This window comes from Hemiscyllium ocellatum, chromosome 25 (assembly GCF_020745735.1).
Source record: "Hemiscyllium ocellatum isolate sHemOce1 chromosome 25, sHemOce1.pat.X.cur, whole genome shotgun sequence".
Taxonomy (NCBI): domain Eukaryota; kingdom Metazoa; phylum Chordata; class Chondrichthyes; order Orectolobiformes; family Hemiscylliidae; genus Hemiscyllium; species Hemiscyllium ocellatum.
The window spans coordinates 41,130,424-41,149,251 of NC_083425.1; the positions used below are offsets into that span (position 1 = coordinate 41,130,424).

Sequence of the window (18,828 nt, forward strand, 5' to 3'; positions counted from 1 at the left end):
TGCCTGGTGGATAGCATATCAGCTAAGTAGGGTGCCAGCCACGTAGGATACCAAATGGGTGGGGAGTACAGTGTTATGGGTAGGTTGCCTGGTTAGTAGGGTGTCACGATACAAAGTGACATGTAGCAAGGTAAGTGAAGAAGATTTTAGGATAGATTTGGATTGGGTGGTAGAAGTTGGGGTCAGCATGTACGGCTCCGCCAGTGGTCAGAGCAGGGCATGGAGGCCCTGCAGCAATACAGGCAGATCGGGTCTGGAGCAAAGGATAGGGTATTGGCTCTTGATGGGGTTATGAGATCGGATGTGGAACTAGTGATGGGGTGTCGAGTGTGGAATTGGTGAGGGTGAGTGTCTGGTCTGGCATGCATGTTTTTGGACAGTGGTGTCAGATCTAGAACCGGGGAAGGGGGTCAAGTCAAGAGCGTGTGATGAGGTGGTTAGGTCTAGAGCAGGGGATGAGTTGGGACTGGTTGGGTCTGGAGCAGGCTAAGGGACAATAAAGGGAGAGGCATCAGGTCCAGAGTGTGTAATGAGGTCATGTCTAAAGCAGGGAAAGGAGTGGGTGTTAGTGCTGCAGTGGGTGAAGTGGTGAGAGATTTGGAACTGGGGAAAGGACATCAGCTCAAGGGGAATAGGGTGGTGGTGCCAGGTTGGGATCGGGGATGTGTAGAAATTATCAGGGGGGTTCAAAAATTAAATGGGTAAAGCAGAATAGTCATATCTCAGAATGTAAACAGATCTCTACAATATAAGGAGCTATTTCATCTTTTACTATAAATACCTTTCGTCTCCTATGAAAATATCAAAGCATCCATTAGCCAGCATTTGGTCAAGCATCTTCAGCATAGGAATGGACACCCTGAAAAATAGTAACAACATTGAGGAGGAAATAAATCATTGTCACAAAGCTACATCAAATTTTTAAAAATCTAAGAGTTTGTGTTTTTAATCTTTCAAAATAAATATCACAACATGATGGTTAATTTACATTTTGAATAATGAATGTTCAGCAGAGGCATTAAAAAAAATTAAAGCAATTCTTATATTTTGTGAGCTTAAATAAAGAAGGCAGTACTGGGAGAGAGATTTAGTCTTGTGGATCATTGATAACGACTAACATGCAGAGTGGGACAACCACGTAAAACTTCTAAGAACAGTGAAGTTGCTAGAGTTTAATTTGGAAGTTAATGCTTAAATAAAAAAGTAACAGTTTCTTTTAACATAAAAGAGAATGTGACTCATTCATGGTTCCTTCTGAGTGCAATTGGAAAGGAACTGAATCCAGACAAAATTTGTACAAGATACAATTACAACAGTTAAATGTAATGCTCCACTACTAACCTTAGACAAAATGTTAATTCACATTTTGAGCTTAAGATTTTTCTTTACATTCATTACATGCTCATTAAACAAGTAGAAGGTCCAGGTCACATGTGGTTGATGTACATCCTTCATTACTGCTAGCAAAGACAGTCAAAGACCTGCTGGACTTAACTACCTACTAAAACTGTTCTTCACAAATAGCAAACAAAAATTCATTGGTCATCTGTTTACCCACCTGTCATTATGTATATTATCCTTAAAGATTTGTATTAAGACTCTACAAAACTTGTTCATGGCTTCCAAGTCATTGCGGATTGTTTTGAGATAATCAAAAAGTGACTGGGCTGAATATCGCACCTGAAATACAGCACAGAATGCGGCAATTAAAGATCATCAAAACATTTCATTTTGTAAAAATATGGTCAATCTAATAATTAAAACACAAATTTACACCACAGCGGCAGACACCAAATGCAGATGAAGTTAAACAGACAGTACTGTGCATTTTACCTCAAAACATACTGAGCTTCGACCACTGAAAACCACAATACAGAAGTCACACATAGGGCTATTGTCAGTACTTTCAGCATGAAAAACCTAACATGACACTAAAGGAAACACAACAGTATTGGCAATTATCCTACTTAGTCAATGTCAAAAGAAAACTTTTAAGAACTGAACCACACCCAAACACTTGGCTCTGAAGATCTTAACAGACATGAGACCAGATGCTACTGTTATTAATAAAAGTGAACACTTAACTCATTCATACAGCATTCTTCTGACTGCTACCTCATTAAAAGTGAGAATCTATTTCATTATCCAGAGAGCTCTGGTTCTGGTTGCCCTTCGGCAATTTGCAGGGGGAATAACACTACTTCGCTATGTTGTTCTTGCGGAAAATAGACTCAACAGGTTAATGGTTTCTACCTGTATTGTAACCTTTCTATAATTGAAAATAGCCAGATCTGATCTGGGAACTGCTAGTCTTGCCTTCAATTAGTCTAATTTGTTAATATTTACTGACAAAGTAAGGTAGAATAAAACATTGCAAAAGGTATGATCAAAGTGGCTTTCATCTATGCTGATAAATGCAGAAAGTCTACAAATAGTCATGAAAATAGTGATACAGTTAGACAACAGGAAGTTATTTTGGTCTCAACAGGAATGAAACCTTTTGAAATATTAAGGTTGCTAAAGTGGCACATTTTCTGAATTCCATTTGAAATGGTTGCTTCTATTTTAAGGTGTTCACACTCCAAACAAGTAATGATAATATACTTGATTGGGGAAGAGTTGGGATAATTTAGATCGCACATATTTGAATTCTATTAGTGTTAAACTGTACATTTATAGAAACTAAGCCTCGTTAAAAATACACAATAGATCAGTAAATTTCAACAATGTTCTACTGTAACAATTTCAACGACTGACAATTTTGGTGATGGCCAAAAAGTATTGCATTACACTTTTAGAGGAGGAGCATTGTTCAAGAATATTTGACAACTCACTTGGTAAAGTGAATGTCTAACCGCTCTCTTGCTACACACAAGCTCAAGTTTCTCTTTAGCCTAAAACCACCTTCTGTGGCTGTCTTGGCAAGACATGGCAAGCACTGTAGTGAGGTCTGATATCTTCCTCAATGAGGGCATAAATCCAAGATATCATCTGCTTAAACAGGCATATCTCTAATGTGGAATTGATTCTTTAGCATTTTCATATAACTTCTTCTTTGACTATGTACTCAATATTGAAGGTATGAGCTTTGTTGTTGACTTGACCCTTGTTTCTTTGACTGCACTTCCCAACCCCAAGATTCTGCATCTGTTCTTGAGCTGTTCACTTGCTTGCAGTCTGCTGTACTCAAGTTCTCATCACTCGGCCTCCTCCTACTGGTCCTTTTCAGGTCTAACATGGATTTCCTGTCATCGCACATGAGGTGACAATCTCATTACCAGGCTTAACTGGACATGAAGCCTGAGTAGCATTTTATTGCTTGGGTGCAATCACCTTCTCTGCAAAATTGCTGACTCTCAAAGCAGCATTATGAAAATCTGACATCAGCAAATTACATCTCCGTTTCTGCCACTAGGCAACCAATACTTTGCTGCAAACTTCTGGCCATCTGCCCTAGATTATTCCACATGAAACAGGGTCTAATTTTGCTCTATGTAGCTTCTGTAAAGTTCCTTGACATGTTTTATTATGTTAAATGTTCTACACAAGTACAAGCTATTGAGTCATATAGAATGGCCAATTAGTTGATTTTAGCCACAAGAGTATTTGGGCCTAGCAAATAGATTTACAGGGTTTGGGAATGGGTTTGGAGGTAGCAAAAGTCTGTTCCTAATTGGATACTGTTATTCCTGCTGGAAAGTAAATGCTAAGAAAGTAAAGAATTGACGAGGTTATGATTTTTACCCTCATAGGTCAAACTGCTTTATGATATTTTCACTAAGCTGTGAATTGAAGATGGGTATTTACCTGTAGAAGTTGATCTCAGCAGACTGAATGGGAAATGGGAGAAAACTCTTTTCTGGTTGGAGTCATATTTTGCACAAAGGAAGATTGCTGTGGTTGTTTGAGGTCAGTCATCTCAGTTCCAGAACATCACAACAGAATTCCTCAGGATAATGCCCTAAACCCAACCAGTTGCTTCATCTAGTGGGCGGCACGGTGGCACAGTGGTTAGCACTGCTGCCTCACAGCGCCTGAAGACCCGGGTTCAATTCCCGACTCAGGCGACTGACTGTGTGGAGTTTGCACGTTCTCCCCGTGTCTGCGTGGGTTTCCTCCGGGTGCTCCGGTTTCCTCCCACAGTCCAAAGATGTGCGGGTCAGGTGAATTGGCCATGCTAAATTGCCCGCAGTGTTAGGTAAGGGGTAATGTAGGGGTATGGGTGGGTTTCGCTTCGGCGGGTCGGTGTGGACTTGTTGGGCCGAAGGGCCTGTTTCCACACTGTAAGTCTAATCTGTAAGTCTAATCTAATCTAATCAGTGACCTTCCCCAAGATCAGAAGTAGTCTTTGCTGCACTACGTTCAGCAGTTTGGGGGACTACTCAGTTACTGAGTACTCCCTGTCCAAATGCAACAAAGCCCTAGACAAAACCAGCTTTGACTAATATGTAGCAAGTAATATTCATATAACATGATTATACACAAGAAGAAAATCTACCCATTTCCCTTGATATTCAATGCTGTTGCCATTGTTGGATCTTCCACTGCCAACATCATGGAGGTTACCGTTGACCAAAAACTGAACTGAGCCAGCCATATATGCAGTAATCACAAGAGCAGGGCAGAAGCTTGGAATTCTACATTAAGTAACTCACCCATGCCCCTAAAATGCATCCACTGTCTACAAGACACAGGTCAGAAGTGTGATGGAATAGTCTCCACTTGCCTGGGTGAGCTCCAATAGCACTCAAGAAGGTCTACACCATCCAAGACCAAAACAGCCCACTTGATTGGCGTCATATCCACCAACTGTAACATTAACTCCTTTCATCACTAATACACAGTGACAGCAATAAGTACTATCTTCATGATGTACTGTAGCCATTTGTTAAGATTGCTTTGATAGCACTTTCCATACCTGTGATCTCTACCACCTCAACCAATAAAGGCAGCAGATGCACATCAAACCTTGCAAAAATATACGTTAACGCCATTTGTTAACCTGGCTTGGAAATATATCTCTGTTCCATCAGCGATGCTGTATCAATATCCTGGAAGTCTCATCTCAGGATCAATGTGGGTGCTCCTCAATCCCATGGACTGCAGTGGTTCAAGAAGGCATGTCTTAGGATGGTGGTTGTACACACAGTTTAATAAGCAGAATAATATGAAGAAAACAGTCTGGAGAATACCAGGGTGCTATCACATTATGCTGCGGAAGACAGAATGTCATCCAGAACTGAACAGGTTTTTTAAAATCTCAAACTAAGTTGAAGGGCGTGGATATCACTCCTGTCCAATTCAGGGGCCATTCAGTCAAATTCACCAGCATCTGTTGGATTTGTTGTGCCAAGGGAACTGAGAAGGTTGAGTTCTCACGTGCACCTTCTTGTGTTTCCTGCAGCGTCAGTTGTGAAGAGGTGCTGATATCACCGGCCTCCTCAACAGGGAGAGATGTCCTTAAGTCAGCACTGTCACTTCATTCCTCCACATCCTCCAACAGTACTGATACAATTCACCTCAGTCCAAGCTTTGATTGGATAGGGCTGTTTGAATCACACCTCGAGTAAGTAGAAGAAGAACAGAAAGGCTAAGTCATTTGTGAGCAAGCCCCTTGGAAAACAGTCATGTTGAGACAATGGAGGAAGACATTCGCCACATACACTGCATGGTCTCTCAGGGTTTTGAGCACTAGGTGCTTCATTGAGAGGGTGGCCATCTTTTGACATGGCCTTTTTAGCCCGGATGACTTCCCATTGTGTTAAGAACAACAATGCCTGATTTATTACAGACCGTCCATTTTCCCCATGCATCTCAGTTGAAGGTTCAAAGTTGTTGTTCTCCACATTCTCAATGGGCTCATCAACAGTTAATTGGAAGTCTGATGGTTACCTGTTTCCCCTCCCACCTTCTCTTTGAAAATCACATTGCGTCCCCAACATGTCCAGAAACAGTCGCCATCTCCAAAGTGTGCAATTCAGTTCAATTGGTATCCACAAGCCAATGAAAATTTAGTCCTGGAATTACACGCATTCATAATTTGAAATATTTGAGCACCCAGATTTTTTGGGGTAAAAGTCAGTGAGCCAAAACTCAGCATTTAGAAAATAAATCTGATAATCTAAAATGTATTTTAATATAAACCACTTGTAAGCTTTACAATAAAACATAGTTTTAAAAATTCAATAATGTTCCTCTCACAGTCTTGTTACACTTACAAATAAAATAAACTTTTATGTCATAATGATTATAAGTTCTAAAATAAAATGCTGAAAAATACAATAATTTAGGCTGCTCAAATGTCGGGCAGTTTCTTTTTAATATTCAACCGAATGTCAATAAATGTTTCAAAAATACCCATGAAAACTAATTGTGCAATTTCAACACAAATATTTAGGATTAGCTAAATCCAAAATTTCTGGTCATTGTTCACCACTTTTTGGAACTGCATAAGTCACTCATTAAAAACAAAATAAACAGGATATTAGCCAAAACTAAGTGACCAAAAATGTCATAGAATCAGACACCAAAAAGATTCCCCAAGTTGAGAGGCAGCCCAAACCCTTGGGCCATGTAAGACAAGGGAGTGGATGCAGCAGAGCAAGAAATATAAGTAACTTAAATCAGAGCTGCTTGCCAAAAATATTAATCCTTAGACAACTGTAAGCTAACCTTGATGACATCACTGCACTATCAATTATACTACAAGTAGGACTGCTGGTAAAATAAAACAATTGACCATTTTTTTGTGTTTTTTTAATGGGGATTCTATCTTCCTTTATCAGCCATGAATGATTCCCATTATCTAAATTTGATTTGGTTTGACAAAGTTGCTGCCTTCTACGAGCCAAACCACAATGTGTTTGCCAAATAAAAGCAAGACTGCTATAATGGTAGCCATTGTTTCAGATATATCTGTTCAAAACTAAATTAAAGAATGCCAATAACTTGGCAGTTTAAAAGTTCTAGTATTACAGAACTTGCTTCTTATTTGAACTTGCCAATGTTCCTCCAGGGACTTTCATCAATTTTGGTCAATTGTATATTTCACATTAAAGAAAGACCTCAAGCCAGGGAGATATAAAAATGATAGGGCCACGCCTGCCTACAAAATAAAAGACCTTCATCTAGCACAGATTAGGAGGAAGGAAGTAGGATTGGAAACAATAGACACATACTTCTCCTGCAAAAAAGGAAATAAATTGTTTTATTTGGTTGCCAGAAGTCATATGTTAATATTGGATGCATTTTACCTTCTTCATTACATAGAATACTTTTATTTCAAAACAATGCCTGCCCTCTGTGACTGTCTCAGTTGTTCTGTGCTGTAATCCCTGCCCAGTATAACAGAAAAAAGTAAAATACTGCTGCTCTAGAAATCTAAAATAAAACAGAATGAGCTAGAAAAACTCAGCAGGTCTAGCAGTATCTTTGGAATAACAAACAGAGTTACTAATTGCAGTCAATAGTTCTCTTCTCTCAACAAGTATGTGGCCAGACTTGATTATGCTCACACACTTTCTAACCTCCCAACTTCACCCTTCAACTTATTTATAACTGTTGCATATATCTTGCTTTTAATGAAAGCAATTAATTTTCCACAATACCAACACATTCATCCCCAACTCCTCCATATGCATAATATCCACCAAAAGTTCCTACTCTCTAGATACTGCTCTTTTCACACATTTTGACAACAGAATCTTCAGTCATTGCCATCCTACTTATTGGGATTCCTTCCCTAAACTTCTAAGCATCTCTCCTTTAAAAGTATCCAAAAATACAACTTTTGCATATTCTTTCTAAATTGTACTTTATTTATTTTCCTTAATCCTATTTGTTATGAACCATGGGACATGATTTACCTGAAAGATGCTCTATAAATGGTAGTTTCAACAACAGTCAGTGAGCAAAGTATGCTATTCTCCTGATTATGACTGACAACTTTACATCAAAGTATGTTGATAGGACATGATGACACCTCATCAACTAATTAAAACATTAAACATTGTTAACATGAGGGTTCACATGGCATGTCTGGTCAAAGGAACAGACAAAAGCTGCAAATGTGTTGCTGGTCAAAGCACAGCAGGCCAGGCAGCATCTCAGGAATAGAGAGTCTATGAAGGCAATACTATAAACCATTTCATGATAACTAATGAGCACAACACACTGCTCAGAGAAAATCATCTTGCTCTAGCATGAAAATACATGAAATATTATCTTTTTTCCCTCAGTAAGCTTGATTGTTTCTATTCAAGTACTTTCAATTTTCAGTCATTTGAATTCTTCATAAGAAGGTAGATGCATTTTGCAAAATACATTAAATATAATCCAAGTCAGTAGGTGTGCAGTCCATTGGAGAACTTCCCACAATTATCTGCCAGATGATAAATAGGATATTACCAAGCAGGGAACAAAATATTTCTTCTTTCTCAAGCATACATTTTTGCTTTTCAGCATTTCTTCTGCTTTCAGGGCCATTTCATTCTCACCAACTCCTTTACTAGGGTTATTGAAATGCAGTCATGTCGTAATATTACCTTCTTTATTTTTGTTACTGTTTGGGGTTTTTGGACTGTCACAGAATCATAATTAGAAGAATTCATCAATTGCCCTGATAATTATCAAACATCCATTAAATTTAAAGTCACAACACACAAAAAAACATTAATTTCCTTGATACGCAATTTTAAACTGGCAGAGAATTGACATGTCAGCAATAAAAGTTTATTTTTTCGAAAATAATACTTACTTTTACAGACAACAGCCATTAACTTAACCACACCTTCCAGACTTATGACATCACAATTAATGTTTCCTTCACATATTCATGAAACTGGAAATTTGGAACCTGTTACCAGGTTTATTAAGCCATGAGGGGTATAGATAAGGTGAATGACTGGTGTCTTTTCCCCACCTGTCATTCACCTTAACTATACCCCTCATGGTTTTATAAACCTCTATAAGGTCATCCCTCACCTCCTACCAGTAAAAAACGTCCTAGCTAATCCAGTCTCTGAGTATAACTCAAACCCTCCATTTCTATCAACATGCTGGTAAGTCTCTACTGAACCTCTCCAGCTTAATAATATCCTTCCTAGAATAGGATGACCAGAACTGGACACACTACTCCAGAAGAGGCCTCACCAACGTCCAGTACAACCAAACATGTTGTCCCAACTCCTTTGTTCTGAGCAACGAAGACAAGTGTGCTAAATGCCTCCTTAACCACTCTCTAAATATCATGCAAATTCCAAAAATAATATACGTGAATCCCTCGGTCTCTCTGTTCTGCAACACTGACACGGTAGCTCGGTTGATAGCACTGCTGCCTCACAGCACCAGGTATCTGGGTTCGATTCCAGCCTCAGGCTCTGTGGAGTTTGCGCATTCTCCCCGTGTCGGCATGGATTTCCTCCGGGTGCTCTAGTTTCCTCCCACAAACCGAAGATGTGCAGGTTAGGTGAAATGGCCATGTTAAATTGCCCATAGTGTTCAAGGATGTGTAGGTTAGGTACCTTAGTCGGGGTAAATGCACAGTAAAAAGGTAAGAAAATGAGTCTGGGTGGGTTACTCTTCAGAGGGTCACTGCGGACTTGTTGGGCCAAATGGCCTGTTTCCATACTGTCGGGATTCTAGCTTTACTTTAACGATGCAGCTATTAACCTTTTTACTATATCTCAAGATCTCAATCTCAGATTTAAATTCAACATTTCATCAACAGTATTCATTATGTTAGCATCCACTATATTTTACCCCATAGTTTTGTTCCTAAATATATGCACTCTTAAGGTAGAAATAACTCCTTTTTATTCAAAACATGGATGCGCACATCACTGACATTTATTTCTCTCTCACTCCTTGCAACCTCCTTCTCTCTCCCAAACAACTTCTCTCTTTCTCCCACTGTCTGCAACAGCTCGCCCCCACCCTCCTTGTAGTCTCCCCTCCCTCTTCAGCATCCTCATCTTCCTTCTGCCTTGCAGCCTCCCCCTCTCTGACCAGACCCTTGCCACCTCCCTGAATCCCTCCAACACTTTTATAGCCTCCCCACAATTCTGTTACCTTCCCTCAATGTCACAGCTCCCTGTTATTCTCACAGGTCCCTGTCTCCCCTCACCTCCTTTGCAGCCTCCCTTGATTTCCTGGGCAGACATATTGCTCCTGGACCCCTTCTAGCCTCAGCAAAAAGATGCCTGCTGGTCCAACTCCATCTCCCAGTTTTAGTAAAACTACTCTGGTTCCTGAGCCCTTCGTACTGGCAGACAACACCTCCCCCCGGCAACTCTCCCACCGCTAGCTCTTAGTTACCAAGCTACTTGCTTCTCATCCAATCACAGCTGCTTTCCTCATGTTTGCTGTTCATAGATTCACTTGTGCACCTATCAGCAGAGAGTACAGGAGACAATCAGGCTGTGATTGGAGGAGATTCTCTTCATCGTTTCTTTTCATTCAGCTTACAATATTGACTTTTCCTTTATCAGCTGCTTCCACAATGACGTTTCTTCAGTGCTTAGGGGGTTTTGGGGGGGCATAGTCACTCACTGCCTTCATGCATTTTAGGCACTGTAACCAATTCTGAAGTTCGAATACATTTTATAGCAAGGATCTCAGTTCAAAAAAAGTCAAAATTAGACCATAAGAAATCGGTATGGAATAGGATACTCAAACCTGCTTTGCCATTCAATAGAATCTTGGCTGATCCAACATTCCTCACATTCACTTTCCTGGCCTTTCCCCATAATTCTTGATTCCCTCACTGATGAAGAATCTATCACAGCCTTAAATACACATACAAACTCTGTTCCCATTCACAGTTCTCTGTGGCAAAGTGTTCCAAAGACTCTCAACCCTATGAGAGAAGAAATCCATCTTTGTCTCAAACTTAACTTGGTGTTCCTTGGTTCCGAGACTATGCCCGCTAGGCCTAGATGCACCCATGAAGGAAACATCCTTTCCCTATTACGCCACTTAAGAATTCCAAATATTTCAAAGAGATCACCTCTTATTCTTCTAAATTCTAATCATTAGAGCCCCAACCTTTTTAATCTTTACATACAAGACAATCCCTCCATACTGAAGATCTTCTTCGTGAACTTGCTGAAAATGCTACAATGATTACAATGGACAATAACGTACTTTGATCTGTTTTTTTGTTCAAACAAAATGTGATAATCATGTGATTGTTCACCTAGCTTAGTGAAGTAAGGATCATAAGTGACAGGTTGAATCACATTGACAGAATCATTGCCCTGGAAAATCATCGTAGTTGTATCAATTTAAAAGCTCATTTACACCTTTGAACATTTCTAAGTCTATTTTGACATGTTACCAGCATTAAATTAGATTAGATTAGACTTACAGTGTGGAAACAGGCCCTTCGGCCCAACAAGTCCACACCGACCCGCCGAAGCGAAACCCACCCATACCCATACGGGCAATTTAGCATGGCCAATTCACCTGACCCGCACATCTTTGGACTGTGGGAGGAAACCGGAGCACCCAGAGGATACCCACGCAGACACGGGGAGAACGTGCAAACTCCACACAGTCAGTCGCCTGAGTCGGGAAATGAGCCCGGGTCTCAGGCGCTGTGAGGCAGCAGTGCTAACCACTGTGCCACCGTGCCGCCCACGACAAGTCCACACCGACTCACAACCCACCTATACCCCTAACCTAACACTACGGGCAATTTAGCATGGCCAATGCACCTGACCCGCACATCTTTGGACTGTGGGAGGAAACCCACGCAGTCTTTCTCTTATGCAGATTTCCAGCATTTCTGCAATTCCACAGATCTTGAACACTATGTCCAATTCTTTGTCTATGAAACTTTCCATGAATTATGCAGTACTCATTCAACTACTCTTGAAGTTAACCACTGTATCTTCCACAGTGATTTCTGACACACCCAGACTCAGATGTACTGGATCACTGATGCGCAGTGATTAATGGGAAACTATGCAACTGCTCTTCCATGGGAGAAAAAAATCTGGACAGGTTTCTTTCACAGAACTTGCAACAGTTTCCAACAGACACTGCCCAGGCAGTTCAGCACAGTCCCAGGAAAATTTCTCTTCTCCATTCGTAATACATGATGTCAGCTATTTGCAGAGTTTTGGATTTACTTCTAGATAAAATAAACTTTTTAAAAATAATTTGCTTTACATTCTGTAAAAAGCTCTTAAACCAATTTATTTGGCAGCCAAATTGGAAACAACTTGGAATCCTTTTCAATTTCAGGAATGAAGGCTTCCTAAGTGCAAGTAGGTTTACTTTATTGACATATAGAGTCATAGAGATGTACAGCATGGAAACAGACCCTTTGGTCCAACCCGTCCATGCCGACCAGATATCCCAACCCAATCTAGTCCTACCTGCCAGCACCCGGCCCATATGCCTCCAAACCCTTCCTATTCATATACCCATCCAAATGCCTCTTAAATATTGCAAGTGTACCAGCCTCCACCACTTCCTCTGGCAGCTCATTCCATACACATATCACCCTCTCTCTGTGTGAAAAAGCTCACCCTTAAGTCTCTTTCACATCTTTCCCCTCTTACTCTAAACCTATGCCCTCTAGTTCTGGACTCCGCGACCCCAGGGAAAACACTTTGTCTATTTATCCTATCCATGCTCCTCATAATTTTGTAAACCTTTTAAGGTCACCCCTCAGCCTCCAACACTCCAGGGAAAACAGCCCCAGCCTGTTCAGCCTCTCCCTATAGCTCAAATCCTCCAACCCTGGCAACATCCTTGTAAATCTTTTCTGAACCCTTTCAAGTTTCACAACATCTTTCTGATAGGAAGGAGACCAGAATTACATACATTATTCCAACAGTGGTCGAACCAATGTCCTGTACAGCCGCAACATGACCTCCCAACTCCTGTACTCAACATTCTGACCATTAAACGAAAGCATACCAAACGCCTTCTTCACTATCCTATCTACCTGCGACTCCACTTCAAGGAGCTATGAACCTGCACTCCAAGGTCTCTTTGCTCAGCAACACTCTCTAGGACCTTACCATTATGTGTATAAGTTCTGCTAAGATTTGCTTTCCCAAAATGCAGCACCTCGCATTTATCTGAATTAAACTCCATCTACCACTTCTCTGCCCATTGGCCCATCTGATCAAGATCCTGTTGTAATCTGAGGTAACCCTCTTCGCTGTCCACTACACCTCCAATCTTGGTATCATCTGCAACTTACTAACTGTACCGCTTATGCTTGCATCCAAATCATTTATGTAAATGACAAAAAGTAGAGGACCCAGCACTGATCCAACTGGCACTCCACTGGTCACAGGCCTCTAGTCTGAAAAACAACCCTCCACCACCATCCTCTGTCTTCTATCTTTGTGCCAGTTCTGAATCCAAATGGCTAGTTCTCCCTGTATTCCGTGAGATCTAACCTTGCTAATCAATCTCCCATGGGGAACTTTGTCGAATGCCTTACTGAAATCAGCAAGAGGCCTAACAATCACTTCTCTAGCTTCCCACGGAGTTCTAGGATACGCCTAATCAGGTCCTGGGGATTTATCCACCTTTATGCCAGTTTTGCCCTTAGTATCTGAGGATTCTTTACTGTTAACACTTCACTGAAGTTTCATAGTGTTCTGCTGTTCGTATTTTCATCCCAAAATCTAAGGCAATTTTATTAATCATCAGTGCAACAAATAATACCAGGTAATATTTTAAACTTCGAAACTATGGTATATTTTTCTTCACTGGGTGGAAGATCTGCTTAAGTCTGAAAAACAACTCATTATGTTTTGCCACTTGTCAAAAGCAGAAAGCATAGTGAAGATAACACTGAGAATAATTAAAACTTTGCAAGCACATCTTCACTCACAATTTCGACCATTATATGTATGTTAAGCTATTTCTGGTTTGCTCAATAATGTTTAACTATACCACTGGGTTGCTATGTATTCTACATAGCATGAAACCAGTGCCTGGTTGAAACTGCAACTAAGCTTTCAAGTCTGCAGTGATAATTATGGCAAAGTATTTAAAAACAAGTTGAAGAAAATTGACTTAAAATTCCTACACCACAATAAAGGTAAGCCGAATATTCTCTAAGAAAATGACTAACTACATAAATCCTGATCAGAATGGTTCTAATATCTAGTTGAATAGAACCTTTAATTTAGTTTAAAATATTCAAATTACAGACAGTATTGCCCAAATGCAATGGAATGTTGTTTCAAATGAGGTTAGGGTTTCTTCTACTGCAATTCAAAATGCACTTGTTCTGTCATGTCACATATGTAACGATTTAAAATGACCATAATCCAATTTTGGTTTAATGCTTTTGAGAGATTTTAATCAAGTTTAACAATAAATTTGTGTAGGAAGATATTTGTTCACATAATAATCTGTATAACATATCGCCTTAAGCAAGTCAAAGCTGATTGGCCATATCAATTTTCTGGATTAAACTTCCTTCCAATAACTTACATTACAACTAGAAATCAGTGCTATAATCACAACAATGAAATAAAATCCTGAAACAATTATAGATTCAAACTATTTTATATCGTCAACAAAAAAAAACAAACAAAAATCAAATTCTATTAAGTTTTGAGGGTATCAGAAAATTACTCATTAAACTGCTATAATTCCTCAACATTACCTTACTTTCAGTAAGGAAATACAATTTGCAAATTTTCAGTTCCTAAGATTTAAAAGAAAATATCAAATAACAGTTCAGTTTTAACTGGAGTTTTAAAAACATTGTATGGTACACTTGATGTTTTGCTAGTTTAGGCAGTATCTCAGCTCCACAGCTTTGGAGGGTCATGAGTTTGATCCCCAATCTGTGCTGAGAGAGTAGCTCTCAGGGAAGTGGATGGGGGCATTACAATTTGACTCTGGACTGGAGATAGTGGCAGAAGATGTCGTCAGAAAGATGAATTACGAGCCACACTTTCCACTCCAAAAGCAACTATTGGGTCTACTTGTCATCCTCATCAACAATAACAACTACAGTTCATCTGACAACTTTGAAACAGCAAAACATTCCAAGCAGCCACACAGGACAGTTATGTCACTGAACCACACATGGAAATAGTATGGCTGATGACCAAAAACCTGATCCATTAATTCTGTTCTTCGGAAAATGAGCATAAAAATTTTAAAAATCAAGACATGGCTAAAACAGTGCCAAGATCGCCCAGCAGAGAAGTCTGGGTGAATGATGAGGGTTAGAACATGGGCAGTGCAGTTTTAAAGACAAGAAATGTATGAAGGGTAGAACTTGGGAGACTAGTCTTCAGGTAATTGAAGTGATTAGTTTAGAGATAACAAAGGCATTGAGGGTTTCAGCAGGGATTTTGATGCACATTATCAAACTGTTTTCATGCCCCAGTAACAGTTAATATTTGGTGCAAAACTGTTATTTAATCCCCATGGCAGCAATGCTTCAGCTTTATACAAGAACAAACAATTCCATACCCAAATGTAAAATTCACAGCAATAATATTAATACGCAGCTTTGAGATCCTACATATACAAACAGGTAAATTGCCCAACTCAAAGGGCTTCTTGCCTGTCGAAGATTGTTCTAAGACTTTTCTAAATCAATAACTAGATATCTTGCAGATAAATTTATTTCTTTTAAGTGGTAAGCTGTTTTAGTTGCTTGCTCTATGTTTATTCCATCTGTAAAATATGATTGAACACTTTTAACTTGGAGACAACAATCTAATGGGGGTGCCACAAAGAATAACACTGTTCTAAGACCAAAAAGTTAGGGAATCACAATCAAACCTAGGAATATTAATCCAAATACAGGAGTGACTAAATTCCCAGTTAGTAAGTATTCAGAAGGACATCTGATCTGATGGTGGAACTCAATTCCTCATCATAAAAGCAAGTGGTGGGAATAACATCTGAAACGTAAACAAGTCTTTCTCATCACGTTTACAGCAAATAATTTTGGCATGTGTGATTTCTGAATTTCTAACCTTTTTATTTTTAACAAACAAATTGCTTAAGAAGTGGAACTTCTCATAAAATTTCAGGGATAACGAAAATATCCGTTTCAGAATTCATCACAGTGATCATATCCTATGCTGACAGTGACTTGGTTCTGGATTCCTAGAGTATCACCATCTACTTCCAGTGTACAATCTGCAAACTTGAGCTTTTTTTTAAAATTTATCCCGTGATGCAGGCGTCACTGGCTGGCCAGCATCAATTGCCTGTCTCTAAGTGCCCTTGCGAAGGTGGTGGTGAGCTGCCTTCTCAAATTGCTGCAGTCCACCTGCTGTGGATTAACCCACAATGTGGTTAGGGAGGAAATTCAAGGATTTTAACCCAGCAACAGTGAAGGAACAGTGATATATTTCCAATTCAGGATGGTGAGTGGCTTGGAGGAGAACTTGAAAATGCAGGTATTGCCATGTATCTCCTGCCCTTGTCCTTCTAGATGGAAGTGGTCATGAATTTGAAAGGTGCTGTTTGAGGATCTTTGATGAATTTCTGCAGTGCTTGTAGATAGTACACTCTGCTGCCACTGAGCATCAATAGTGGAGGAATTGGATGCTTGTAGATGCAGTGCCAATCAAGCAGGATGCTTTGTCCTGGATGGTGTCAAGCTTTTTGAGTGATGTTGGAACTGCACCCATCTCGGCAAGTGGGGAGTATTCTATCACACTCCCGATTGTGCCTTGTGGATGATGGACAGGTTTTGGGGAGCCAGGATGTGAGCTACTCACTGCAGTATTCCTCACATTTGACCTGTTGTTATAGCCATTGTGTTTATCTGGCTAGTCCAGTTGAGTTTCTGGTCAATGCTAACCTCCAGGATATTGATTGTATAGGATTCAGTAATACCATTGAATGTCATGGGGTAGTGGTCAGATTGTCTCTTATTGGCGATGGCCATAGCCTGGTATTTGTGTGGCATGATGTTACTTGCCACGGGTCAACCCAAGGCTGGATATGAAACAGATCTTGTTGCATTCGAACATGGACTGCTTCAGTATCTGAGTCGTCACAAATAATGCTGATCATTGTGCAATCATCGGCGAACATCTCCACTTCCGACCTTATGATGGAGGGAAGGTCATTGATGAAGTTGCTGAAGATGGTTGACTCTAGGACACTACACTGGGAACTCCTACAGAGATAACCTAGAGATGACCTGGAGATGAGATGACTGACCTCCCACAACCATAACCAAATACCTATGTGCCAGGTATGTCTCTAGCCACTGGAGAGTTTGATCCCTCCCCCAATGCCCATTGATTCCAGTTTTGCTAGGGCTTCTTGATGCTGCACTCAGTCAAATGCAGCCTCAATGTCTAGAGCTGTCCTCTCAGCTCTTTTGTTCATGTTTGAACCAAGGCTGTAATGAAGTCAGGAGCTAAGTGACCCTGGCAGAACCCAAACTGGGCAACACTGAGCAGATTATTGCTGAGCACGCGCTGCTTGATAGCACCACTGATGACACCTTCCACTAATTTACAGATGATTGAGAGTAGACGGGGAGGTATTCGGCTGGGTAGAATTTGTCCTACTTTTATGTACAGGACGTACCTGGGCAATTTTCCACATTTTCGGGTAGATGCCAGTATTGTAACTGTGCATGGGAACAGCTTGGAGAGGGAAGCGGCACACATTCTGGAGCTCAGGTCTTCAGTACTATTGTCAGAATGTTGTCAGGGCTTGTGGCCTTTGCAGCATCCAGTGTCTCCAACTGTTTCTTGATATCACGTGCAGTGAATCAAATTAGCCAAACACTGGTGCCTGTAATGCTGGGGTGCATTGGAGGAGGCCAAGATGGATCATCCACTTGTACTTGTGGCTGAAGATTGCTGCAAAAGCTTCAGCCTTTTTTTTTGAACTGATGTGCTGAGCTTTTTCATCATTGAGGATAGGGATATTTGTGGAGCCTCCTCCTCTAGGGAGTTGTTTAATTGTCCACTACCATTCATGACTAGATGTAGCAGGACTGCAGAACTTTGATCTGATCTAGTAGTGGTAGAAGTCTGGTATTTTAGCATAACACACAAATTAATTCCCTTACACAAACTAAATTGATATACTGTCTTTTTTCAAAACTGTAGACTTTCATTTTCAATTAATTGTCTTGATTGAAAACGACTGAGTACGCACAGGTCAGAACTGCAAGATATAAGCGTTTGAATTTCAAACAACCAGTGGTAAAGCTGGGCTCAGCGATGCCCAGTGAGCTAGAAATTCAGTTCCCAACAATACTTATTGAAGACAATAAAACTGATCTAGGATTGTTAGCTCAAGTCAGTCTACTCTGTGAAAAAACGATTGTGGGGAACGCTTGCAAATTACTGTTCTGTTTAGGCGTGAATTGCCCTCACTGCATTCAGCCTGTTTGTAACTGGAGAGGTGGTGACATGCTGATAATGTCATTGAACAAGTGATTCAAAGTCCAGACTAATGTTCTGGGGACACTGGTTCAAATCCCGTCTTGGCAGACAGTGAAATCCGAGTTCAGTGAAAAAAACAAAGCAGGATTAACAGCGACCATGTAATCACTGATGATTGTTATAAACATTTACTTAGTTCACTAACGTCATTTAGAAAAGAAAACTTGCCAACTGGCCTATATGTGGCTCCAGACCCGCAACAATGGGCTGACTCCTAACTGTTCCCTTAAATGGCTTGGGTTTTTTTTTTGGTTGGGGTTGGAGCGGAGGGAGTGGAGGGCTGCACGTTCCGAGGGTGAGAGGTTGGAGTGGGTAAGAGGGGTGGACAGGTTGAGTCGGTTAATGTCGCAGTGGCAGTTGGCTATAAAGAGATCGAGGGCGGGTAAGAGGCCAGCACGGGGTGTGCAGG

At 40.4% G+C, this 18,828-nt stretch overlaps 1 protein-coding gene across 1 annotated transcript in view; it reads right to left on the reverse strand.

Moving 5' to 3' along the window:
• The window catches only part of tbcd (tubulin folding cofactor D), a 281,039-nt gene that overhangs the window by 21,232 nt on the left and 240,979 nt on the right, over positions 1–18,828 (reverse strand). The window contains exons 33-34 of the mRNA XM_060844252.1: positions 1,559–1,680; positions 782–859 (exon numbers count right to left, since the gene is read on the reverse strand). Of these exons, the coding sequence (XP_060700235.1) occupies positions 782–859; positions 1,559–1,680 (200 nt within the window). The remainder of the gene's footprint in view (positions 1–781; positions 860–1,558; positions 1,681–18,828) is intronic.